This window comes from Anneissia japonica, unplaced genomic scaffold (genome assembly GCF_011630105.1).
Source record: "Anneissia japonica isolate Jap-2015-1 unplaced genomic scaffold, ASM1163010v1 scaffold3279_len158616_cov144, whole genome shotgun sequence".
Taxonomy (NCBI): Eukaryota; Metazoa; Echinodermata; class Crinoidea; order Comatulida; family Comatulidae; genus Anneissia; species Anneissia japonica.
The window spans coordinates 130,948-142,949 of NW_022714864.1; the positions used below are offsets into that span (position 1 = coordinate 130,948).

At 34.1% G+C, this 12,002-nt stretch overlaps 1 protein-coding gene across 1 annotated transcript in view; it reads left to right on the forward strand.

The window, feature by feature from the left end:
* The window catches only part of LOC117109103 (plexin-B-like), a 38,814-nt gene that overhangs the window by 22,235 nt on the left and 4,577 nt on the right, over nucleotides 1-12,002 (forward strand). The window contains exons 12-16 of the mRNA XM_033251348.1: nucleotides 5,065-5,232; nucleotides 6,181-6,274; nucleotides 7,993-8,241; nucleotides 10,316-10,477; nucleotides 10,579-10,731. Of these exons, the coding sequence (XP_033107239.1) occupies nucleotides 5,065-5,232; nucleotides 6,181-6,274; nucleotides 7,993-8,241; nucleotides 10,316-10,477; nucleotides 10,579-10,731 (826 nt within the window). The remainder of the gene's footprint in view (nucleotides 1-5,064; nucleotides 5,233-6,180; nucleotides 6,275-7,992; nucleotides 8,242-10,315; nucleotides 10,478-10,578; nucleotides 10,732-12,002) is intronic.

The window sequence follows — 12,002 nt, forward strand, 5'->3', positions numbered from 1 at the left end:
ATCATGTTTTATTTCTCTAATTATCGTTACATCTCAACGTTTTGAATTTTTTAAGTATTTTTCCCGAACTCAGGAAAGGTTAAATAAGCAATATATGGCCACTTGTCTCATCCCCGCACTTCCCCTTTAAAAACGTACGAGCAGTGTTGCCAGAAATACTTGCATTTTTCATTTTAAAAAAATTATAATAGTAAAATTTACCATTTTTTTCTGCTGATTTATTCTAAGATTCCTTTTATTACAACAATAATAAATGTTTTTCTATACTTTAAGTAATGTTGTGATAAAAAAACAAACAATGTTTGTGGTATCAATGTTGTCATTTTCCTGTTTTAGCGGTATTTTAAACACTTTTAAGGTGAATAATTTCACTTTATACATACCAATTTCTGTCAGTGGTGTCACCAGTTGGACACAGCCCCTTAACCTGCCTGGGAATGCCAGTCCCTGAATAACACCCTCTCCTCCCTAACCACATCGTGCAACACCCCTACCCCTTCTTGTCGGGACAACCTAATATGTGGTCGTGGTAGGGGTGGTGCCAGGATTCGTCCGACAAGAAGTCCTATGTCCCAGATGGTGGTCCGATTACAGCATTCAGAGAATCTCGAGCAGATTTTTTGGAAAATGAATATCTTGGCAAATATTTTGTTGCATTGCGGTGTTCCAAACACAATCCCAGAACAGCGATAATGAAAGATGTAGTTTCATAGCTAAAGAGTATGCAAACGAAGTTGATGTCATTGAAGATGGTTTTAAAATGAAACATGCTTTAGAATCAGATAGACAGTAAAAGGTTTTTCCTACCTTCTCGAATGTTGCAACATATGAAGAACTGCAAGTGGGATCGTATAAGCCTTCTTAATAATTTTGAATTTACAACTACAGGCAGGGGTGGATCCAAAGATGTTCAAAAAGGGGGGGGGGGCAAAGTTGGCCTGATCGAGACAACACTGTCCTAGGATGTCCAGGGGCATGCCCCGCGAAATTGTTGTGTTCTAGACGCACAAAAATACCATTTAAGGTGTCTGGGCTATCATTTTTTTTTTCTTAATTTTTTTTTCTTTTTTCTTTCTTTTACCTCCCTCCCCTAAATCCGCCCCTAACAGGAGTTTGAAAATGGAGGGCATATGACATCTGACCTGGTTCAGAAAGTGGAAAATAAATTTCAAAGATACCATAGTGTCTTTTGGTGTGCATGAATCACCAAAATACAATGGAATTAATTTTAAAGAAATGATCACTGCGAAGGTGTCTGATCAACCTGTTCGCCAATATCTGCCAGTCTGTGCATAAGGCTAAGTTTAATAACCATTTGTTTTTCTGTCCCGAAGATGGATTTATAAAGTCCTACATAAGCTTCTGTACACTAGAAAATCAGATAGTTACAGGAACACTTGAATACAGACCTGAGAATCAAACACTGTTGGACAAAGTAGAATTAGCTTATGCTAAGTCTTGCAACTGACACATATTCCCATGGTAGCATTTTTATCTTCTAATGTTTAATCTTTCAATTTGCTCCAAAAGCCATCAGTCGACTATTATCTGCCATACAAGAAACATTACATTCATATTCATCAATATATATTTGCAATGGCCAAAAAAAATCATAAGAAAATTAAACAGTAGATCAGTGTAGCAGAGTAGTAAAAATGGAGGAATTGTTGGCAGAGACGGATAGACATTTAGAGAATATGGAAGAAGATTTGAAACGTTCAGTTCTACAAGGAGGCGGTAAGAAGGCTGACTGTTGTATCCCTAGGCGAGATAGATATTTAAGAATGTGATCATAAGGTTAAACAATTGGACAAAAAGTGCATGGATTGAAATATTTAAATCTTGTGTTGTACCATGTAGAGTATTACCATATTGTGCAAATAGGTGTGGATATGAATAATATGAAGTGTAATCTGATAGAAGTTTACTGAAAAGATATTCAAACACTTATTAAATGCGCACCTTCACATTCATAGAAAACAAGAAAAAACACAAGATTTTCAGAAACAACAAAAATAATATGTTCAAAAGAAATTCCAAATAGTCAGTGTCAGAGGTCGAGAAAAACCAGAGAATAGCTACAGTAGGAACGACTGAGTTAGCTCAGGGACGTAGCCAGGATTTTGAAAGGTGCCGGGGAGCCCTTATGCAAATTACGTAGGATCCCGGCGGGGTCAAGGAGGCGAATCCCCCTGTGAAGTAGCGCACTCTGAACGTTTTTAGGACTGTTTGAGAGGATAAATTGAAAATTGCAATAGACGCATTATAAATAAGCGCAAAAATAATTATATTATATTATTATTATATTACTGAATCAACAGTGGCAGATCCAGGAATTCGAAAGAGAGGTGAACGAGGGAGGGACTTTCACAAACCGAGGAACCACCCACCTCAGCCCCACCATGGTTGGGGCTGAGGTAAAAAAATTTATTACTAGGGCATCTCTAGATGGCCGGAAATTACACTCTCGCACTTCAATTTGAATATATTTTTCTTCTTTATTTTTCCTTAAAAAATGAAGGGGGGGGTCCTTAAATCCACCTCTGCTCAAAACATTCTTTATCCACTGCCAGAATAGTCATAATCACGAAAAATGGACATGAAAAACCAGATCACATCCTAAAAACAAACAGCAGTCACTAAGATATACATCAGGAGCTGATTCGATGGAGTTCAATGTCATACCCAGGGAAGGGCACAGACCTGTTTTGAAAGGTGGAGAGGGAGGACATTTTGTGAGTCGACACCCACCTCAGCCCCACAATGGTTGGAGCTGAGGTGAGAAAATTTGAGGAAATAGTACCTCTAGGTGGCCAGAAATGACACTTTTAGTAAAATTCATCATCATCCCATCACCATATTAGTCAAAATGAAGTGCAAAAAAAAATTCTCATGATCTTTTATCAGGGATTTTTGACAACCATAGAGATCTTATTAATGTGCGTGTGTATACCATAGAAAACAAAGCTTAAAAACATTGTCTTTGAGTATGTACTTTACATAGGCCTACTTCAAAAACGTGATTTCACAACCACCTCAGCCCCACCATGGCTGGGGCTGAGGTGAGAAAATTTGAGGAAATAGTACAAATATGACACTTTTATATCTGTCTCTTATACACATCTAGATGTGAATTCATCATCATCACATTACCATTATAGTCAAAATGAAACGGCAACAAATTTCTCATGATCTTTTATCAGGGATCTACTTAATATCCAAGATAACTTAGGCCTAAATAGCTTACTAAGCTTTAACTACATATACTATAGTATGAACAACAAATCACAACTTTGTTTTTCGCATTTAGCACAATTTTCTTCACTTTTTATTGCTATTAATATTATTGTCAGTTATTACTCTCGTCATCATCATCATTGTTATTATTATCATTATTACTATTAGTAGTAGTATTATTAAACAAACATTAAAAGAAACTTGCAAAAGGATAAAAACGAAATTGAACCACAGTATCGCATTTCTATCTTAAAAGATTTAAGATTTGTTTAAATCACGCTTAGGCCTATGTGTTCTATTAGGCCTATGTATAACGTGTACTGATACATATTTACATGTTAGAAGTATTCATTTTAAGTGATCCCAGGAAAGAATTTGTATTGGCTCAAGAATATGCTTTAAAATTTTAACACTGTGTACAAAGGGGGGAGTCGTGTCAAGATACAGTAGTACACTGTTTAGGCTACTAAAGTGTTCAAGAGTCAGATGAAGATATTCTTCAAGCTGCCGAAGAGGAATCGCAATAGACAACCTCCAAATGCTTGTCCATGAAACAGTTGATCTTTAACATCCATTTGTATATGGCACAATTAACTTTCCATGGTGAATTCAACAATTAAATTGAGTCTTCCTGAGTTGAAAATCATAACTCGTTGTTGAAAGCGAATTTATCATGAATTGCTTTTGTCAGAGTGGTGTTTGAATTTGTATTGTTTTTTTCAGAAAGTTAAATTAAGTTGTTCGCTTTACATGCAATGCAGTATAATATTGAGTTAAAATATTTGAAATAAACCTGGCAACACATGTTGTTATAATAGTCATGTATATAGTAATATTATAGTTACATGAATTAGGGCATATTATATTATAACATTTTCGGTACAGTAAAAAAAATGTATACTTATAATATTTCTAATGAAACAAATTCTGCTTTTTCTGGCAATACAGTAACGCATATTAATAAACCTTACAACACATTTCTTAGCATGTTGTTAAACTTGTCAGGTAACTATATTTGTTATGGTTAATGAATTATATTATATTTTATAGCATTAACTGTTCAGTAAAAAAAAGTATATTTATGTTAATTTTCAGTAAAAACAATGCTGTTTTCTGGCAATACAGTACAAAATTGAGTTTTAAATTACTTGAAATGAGCCTGGCAACACATTTCTTAACATGTTGTTAGATTATTTATGTAACTATAGTAACATTATATTGAAATGAATTTACGTCGATTTATAATATTATCCATTCAGTCAAAAATGATATATTTTTATTTAAAAAATGCCGTTTTTTCTGGCAATACCGCATCCATGTGTGTAAATTACCCACAACTTTTTTTCTTGATCATTGTTTGGACAACTATTGACTAGCAAAATATGGAAGATGGTGGATATGAAAGCACCACTTTGGAAGTTACTGATAGGTTTCTGAGGCATACTTTTTAAAAAATATACTTTTGAGAAAAACCCCCTTTTGTAAATAATGGTATCTTCCAAACAGAATTGTTTACACAATTTTTTTTTTGCGATAAATGGAAGTTAATATCTGGTTATTTACATGGATGATCACAAAAATATATGTAGTGCATGTTCTTTTTTTTAAAATAAGGTCTGAAAGTCAGTGTTTTTTCACTTCTGAAAATGTCCAAAATTGACAAAAACGGTAAAATTTAGATAATTGGTCGTTGCCATGACAACGAAAGCTAAAAAATTAAACAAATGTCATAGATATGCTTTTTACCCAAGTATCTATTCATGGTAAAAATTTGAGAGAAATCCATTTTTTGACATCTGCCACCAAATCTTTAATTTGATTGGATAGGAGGAAGGATAATGGTCTAATTCACTGTACAACATCTCCAGTTAGAAACCTTACCACTGGTGGTGTGCTTTTGATGATTAACAATGGAGAATACAACAGCCATGTAATATTCAAGTACAAAGATGACCCAATCATTACAGGAATTATTCCCGACAAATCCATTGCGAGGTGAGAGAATTATAATTTTCCATTTATGTAGCTCATATTGCAAGAAATGTCACTAAAATAAAAGAAAAACCCTTATATTACTCTCTCTGTTTATAAAACAGAACATAAGGATTTTCCTTAATTACATAATGAGAACTGATGTTGCATTTTGAAAATAAAAACAAAATCATACAGTATATATAAAAGTATTATGAAGTAAAAGGTGATGTGCATAATTCTAACCATAAATATGGCTGCAGAACGTGGTGAGGTCAGTATTTTTTTATTTCGCCTACCTTGGGAAAAAATTGTTCATGCATTTCACAATAATTTCAACCTACTGGAGCTGCATCTAGTTTGAAACCCTTTATAAAATGCAGAATGCGTTCATAATTCCTGCCATACATTCATTCAATGTATTTTTACAAACTGTTTTCCATAAAAATATCAGAAAATAAATTTTGTTTATATTCGTTTAATTATCATAGATTTTGTTTGCATTTTTAGCAACGTATTTGTTGATAATGTACAGTAACAGCATAATGTGTCTCCGACATTATCTGTACGTCTAAAATCCCACAATGGAACTGGCAACTGATAACCTAGACTACCACTGCACTAGGGTTTTGCAGGAAATGCCGTTGCCAGCTATTAGGACAGTAATGCATCCACAGAATGATTCCACATTTTTAAAAATGGGTCCAAATTATGCAGATTTATGCATTAAATGAGTTCAGTTTCTCATTTTGCCTAAAATGGGTAAAGTATAAGAAAATAGATCCAGATTTTTCATATTTTTGAGTAAAATTGGTTCACATTATTTGGTTTTTATGCGTAAAGTGGGTCCACCCTAATATTTTCCTGTACTGTTTGAAAATTCTGGCTACAGCATTGTTTGCAGGGAATCAATCTAACAACATATCATTCTGTTCGACAATAATGCTTATTATTATTATTATTTTCCCTCAGTGGTGGAACATATATTAAAGTAAATGGACTGAATCTATACGTAGCAAACAATAAGATGTTGACCATGACAATAGATGAGGAAGTGTTTTACGGAGTAAGTTTATTAATGGTTGTTATCATTGGCGACGAATGCTGGAGGAGAGGAGGGACACATCCTCCACATTTCAAAGTGGGAGTATGTGAATCATATCAGTTGTCTCCCCCCACTGTTCACTCTTGTTCTGTTTCCCTGTGCGGTGCATAGTAGAGTAGATACTGGGACCCTATTGCCTTGGGCTTTTTGTGCCGCACGTTTAGGCTGCTACAATCAAGAGGAAACAGTCATTAAGAAACTGTAGGTAGTGGTAGCTTTTACTACGAAGGAATGGGAATTCCAAACTTACCAATGCACAAGCGCAGTTAACAAAGAATGTCTGTGAAATATGTATAAAAAACACAGTGAGCATGCGCTTGGTAATGCTAGACAGCCAGTGAGCATGTGCATTGAGTAAAGTGACGTTGTCAAGCATGCACAGTTATCAAAGAGACGTCTCAGGAACCAAACATTGTCTGTGAAGACGGTATGAAATAGAAATGGGAAAAATTTAACTTTTTCATGCATTAAGCATATGCAACTCAAGCTAACTGTGATCATGCATTGCAATGAAAATTGAAAATAATGAGAATTCCTTGGCTATCGAAGGCTTACAGTGCATCATATAATCGTCAGGGAGAATTTTAATTAAATTATCGCAAACAACAGTTTATTTGGCTCTGTCAACGACACAACCTAGGTTAGGCCTCTCTGTGTAGCTACTAATAGCCAATAGTAGGGGAAAGCTGAGGCTAAGTCGCAATTGTCTCGAAAGGTATGGTGCTGTACGCTGAAGAAGGATAGCGTGAATATGCTCTTCGTCATATGCATCCATTATTGACAATCCGATAAATAATAGCCACATAAACTGAGAGCAGTAGGCCATACAAATATATAATATAAAATATTAAAAAATAGTAACATTATCATTAATAACAATAATAATAATAATAATAATAACAATAATATTAAGAACAAAAACTAAAGAAAGTCTATATGGTAAGCCTAGACCTTTATCAAATCATATATCACACTTTCTACATTTCTAATGTGGAGTACTGTTAGTATGTTTTTTTATTATTTTAATCCTGTGATTGCAATGTAAATAAATTTGTGGCTATTGATACTGCAGTCGTAAACCAATTCTATGTGTAAGCTATATTTTATGTTTATGTGTCATATAAAAGAAATGCATTGAAGATGATATAGGTCATTCTCAAGTATACATTAATTAGTATTAAGTTTGGCAATACAAACCAGTTATAAGTTAAAGATGTTGCAGCATTTTTTTTATAAGAAATATTTTCTGTTATGTATCCTGTTGATTTGTTGCTTATTTATTTTTTAAAATTTATTTCTTACACATCCAAACGCAAGTAGCACTTGCCAATTGCATGATGGAATGAAGCTTTATAAAGTAAGTCTTTATTTGACGCTTAAAGAGTTTTTTTATTGTAAAAAAGTTGAACCCAGTACCCTGGGACTGGAAAGCAAGTATCCTCAGTGACCACTATACAATATCTGGGGTTCTAATCCAGGTAAAATAAAGGGTCCCCTTCATAGTGGTGAATAGAAATTGCCTGCAGTGCTAAAAGATATATTATATTTTACCCCTTTTCATGGCTTAAAAAGTTTTTCCTTATTATGTAGTTTTCCTTATTGGACATGTCTGTAAATTTTTATTTGTCTATTTCTGTGATTTATTTGGTTGTTGAAATATTTTGTTTGTTTTTTTTCAGGATTGTATGAATGCAACTATGGATTCAATGACATGTAAAGTGCCCGACATCTTCAGTAAGTTTGACCCGGGAGATTCTGACTTTATGCTGGTTCCCAGTTACGGATTCCTACTTGATGGAGTTGAGACATACCAGTCTCTGCAGAGTTTAGAGAAATTCCAGGATTTCAAATATTATGTGAATCCTGTGTATAAAGGACTGGCAAATAATGTGTACAAGAGGGATGATGTAGAGTATTTGACCATACTGGTATGTATCTGTCTCTTATACACATCTAGATGTGTATAAGAGACAGAATATATATAGACCTATACTGTAACAAACATAATGTGTGAACATCCAATCAAAATACAGATAATAAGCAACACAATGTAACAGAATCGTACATGTCAAATTGCAAAGATGAAAGGACCGTCATGTAGAGTAATAAAACAATGGGGCAGGCACTTTCAATACGTAAAAAATGGAAATATTAATAAAGTCAAGATGGGCAGAAAGCATTAACAAAATTAAAATGTTGTTCAAAGCATATAACATAAAAGCCTATGATAAATGCAGGCAATAGTAGCAACTAGTGCATATTAGATCTAATTAGATATACTGTAATGTAGTATTAAGGTTCAATGGTATTAACTTGCATAACCATTGGAATCGATACCCTTCACCTGATAAATGCCTTAAATTGGTTTGACAGTTTTAATGGTCAACTTGAGTATACAGATAATCTAATAATATAACTGGACATTGTATAACTTTACCCTCAGTTGGACTTGGCCTTTCTCACACTATGAATCTATGATTGTCAGTTTTGAGCCTAAGCTCTGAAGTTTGTGATACATCTTAATTAGCAGTTTTTGGGTAAACAAGTTACTAAATCATAGAAAAAGAATTTCTCTATGATCCAATCAGAAATTCTAAAAGTATGTGGTGACTTACTTGAGACACACCCCCATTACCTAAAGTATAATAGGCAAACACCCTCATATCACTGAGTAGTAGTTATTCAATTTAGTAGTTAAGAGTACACAGAAGAAAAGTACAGAGCCGACTCCACTCTAAAAGGGTTCTCTAACATCTGAAACCTGGAGTTTAGCTGATTGTAACCAATGTACAGTTTGTGTAAATAAAAGTTTGCAGTGTACTGAAAGGAACTGTGTTATATACTACTCATTAAAAGATATTTAACAATACCCTCTCAAAGACTTAAACGATGCATTCCTACTATTAGGTGTAAGAGTGCCAAGTTTGAAAATAATACATTCCTCTAATTTTTTACAAGTTATTTCTGAACTGTTTCAAATCTTAATGGTGGTGACTATTATATCAGAATGTGTATAGTTATCAGAGAAATGAGCAGCATTTGCCCTGATAGCAAAAGGTTTGCAGGATCGAATCTTTCAAGAAATTATTTTTTTTTTATACAACTGAATAAATGGAACTTTTCGGTGAAGGGCTATGCTTTATGCAATTATAACATCTTGTTCCTATTTGAGCACTGTTATTGTTTATCCATATATGTGTGGTGTGTGTGTGTGTGTATATTACATCGGCTTCAATAAAATAGTAAATAAAACGCATAGAGCAAAAGTGTAGAGTAGCCGTAACTTTTAATGGTAAAAAATACAAACGTTTTCGGGCATCGCCCTTCATCAGGTGGTACGGTACAGATAGAAGGTAAAGCAAGGATAAATACAGTCAATGCGGACGTAGGATGAGTGACAAAGAACCTGCTGGCATTAATATTAGTTAATGCTTTTAGACTTTAATATGTCTTTTGCAGCCTTTTTATATATTTATATATATATCTATATATTTATTTATATTGCTTTATGTTTTACATTATATAGCATAGGCTACTAGTTTATATGACTCATTCGATTACTATTGTTCTTTGATTTGATTTTGTTCACACCCTCTAATCTTTGGTAGCTCGTTTGCTACTCGCTCAGGTTCTTTGTCACTCATCCTACGTCCGCATTGACTGTATTTATTCCTGTCTCTTATACACATCTAGATGTGTATAAGAGACCTTCCTCAGTGGCGAGTGAGTGAGGGTAGAAAAAGCTAGATCGTATAAGGTGAGAATTTCATGCAAGCATGATTGGAAACAATAGGCTGGGTGAGATTAGAATAAACAGCCTAAACAAGTAAACAGGAAGGCCTAAACTATAGAGGCAAGCCTCAATAAATTATATATATATATATATATATATATATGTATATATTGAGTGGAAGAGAGGTGTATAAAATGTTGCCTATATGCACATTATGTTTATTTAAATGAAATTTATTTAAATAGCCTTAATTTCTTTTTTTATTAAAGGGTGAAAATCTTAACCTTGCTTCCAATAAAGATGACGTGAAAGTAAAGATTGGAAGAGAGAAATGTGATGTAACTTATTTAGGTAATATCCAGCTGACATGCATACCTCCAGAAAAACAACCTCTAAGCTTGGATGGATCTGACAGCTCCGCAGAAGTCATGGTAAGTACCTGCTACCAGGGGTTTTGTGGTTCAGTTATACTACAAACAGAAATTTACTAGTTATAAACGGATATGACTACATGTTTAATGTTTATTTTCAGGTCTACCATGGTAACTTGAATTTCAGCGTGGGGTCACTGAAATATTACAAGCCAGCATGGACTCTTCCTCCTGAAGTATTAATCAGCATAGTGGCAGTGGTGATAATCATCATCATTGTTTTAATCCTTGGGTGCTATATTTATCGTTACAAGGTAGGCTAAAAATAATGATTATGAGGCCAACAAATTTTGGGTCAGCATTTTTGTTTTTTTTATTTTTTGAAGTTTTTTGTTTTACTCATATTGCAAATTTGAGAAATATCACTCTCAAAATTTAATTTAACACATACCGTAAAATCTTGAATTGAAGCCCTATGGGCTTAATCTCAAGAAGTCCATCTTAAATTGAAGCCCCTATTAGTTTGCAAAACTAGCCTCGAAAACAAGCCCACAGACTTCATATCAAGATAGCATGACATATATTCTACATACACTGTACATGAATTTCAAAGAAACAAAATAAATAAAAAAATAAAAAAAAATGCATGGTTTATACAGTAGTTTAGGTGATTAAAGCAGGGTTAATACACTCCATGATACAGACTGATGTTACAGTGGCCCTCTTTATTTGTTTTATAGTTGTAATTCTCAAAATTTACAGCATTCATTTTGAAAAGAAACCTTCCTCTTTACTTTGTAAAAGTAGCCTCGAAAAGAAGCCCATCTTGAAAAGAAGCCCATGCAAAGTTTGCAATAAAAGAAGCCCAGGGCTTCAATTTAAAGGTTTTACGGTATTGTCCTAAAACAGACATCTATTTTCAACCTATGTGTACAGTATATACATTGTTGAAATATGAGTCATAATTTAGAGAACCGAGTGCACAATGTATGGCAAACTCTCCCACTGTTTACCTACAACCTGATCTAGGCCTAGGATGGTCTAGAAAAATACCTCTTTGGTCTAGGTAAGCCATTCTACTACGTACTACTACTAGTAATACGTGGTTGCTGTAATCGAAGATCTTAATTTACTTTGCAATTAATTAGATCAGGAAAAAGCCACAGAGATCCCAAGTTGCACTAGGAAAGTTTGCATGCATGAGCCTTTTGATACAAACAAAAAAAAAGATATAGGTCGACATTAATAATCCTGCTGTTGGTGCTGTAGCTTATTTATAAAGAAAAATGTCTTACATACATGTTGCCCATTTGGAAACATTAGCTCATGTAACCAAGGGTTTATTCACATTTCACATTTGTTATATAAGGCTTAGAGCTAGGGTTACCTGCTAATCATTACCAAGTCGCGTCTAGAGAAATACAAAGGTTACGTTCAGACTTGAATATAAGCCAGGCTTGAGTTAAGCCCAGCTCAACGTTAAGCCCGGCTTAACTTTGCTGGGCGTTCAGACTAGCGGGTTTAGCCAGGCAAGAATTTGCATAATAATGAACCGTAACCAGAAAACGTGTTTCAAAACATTGCT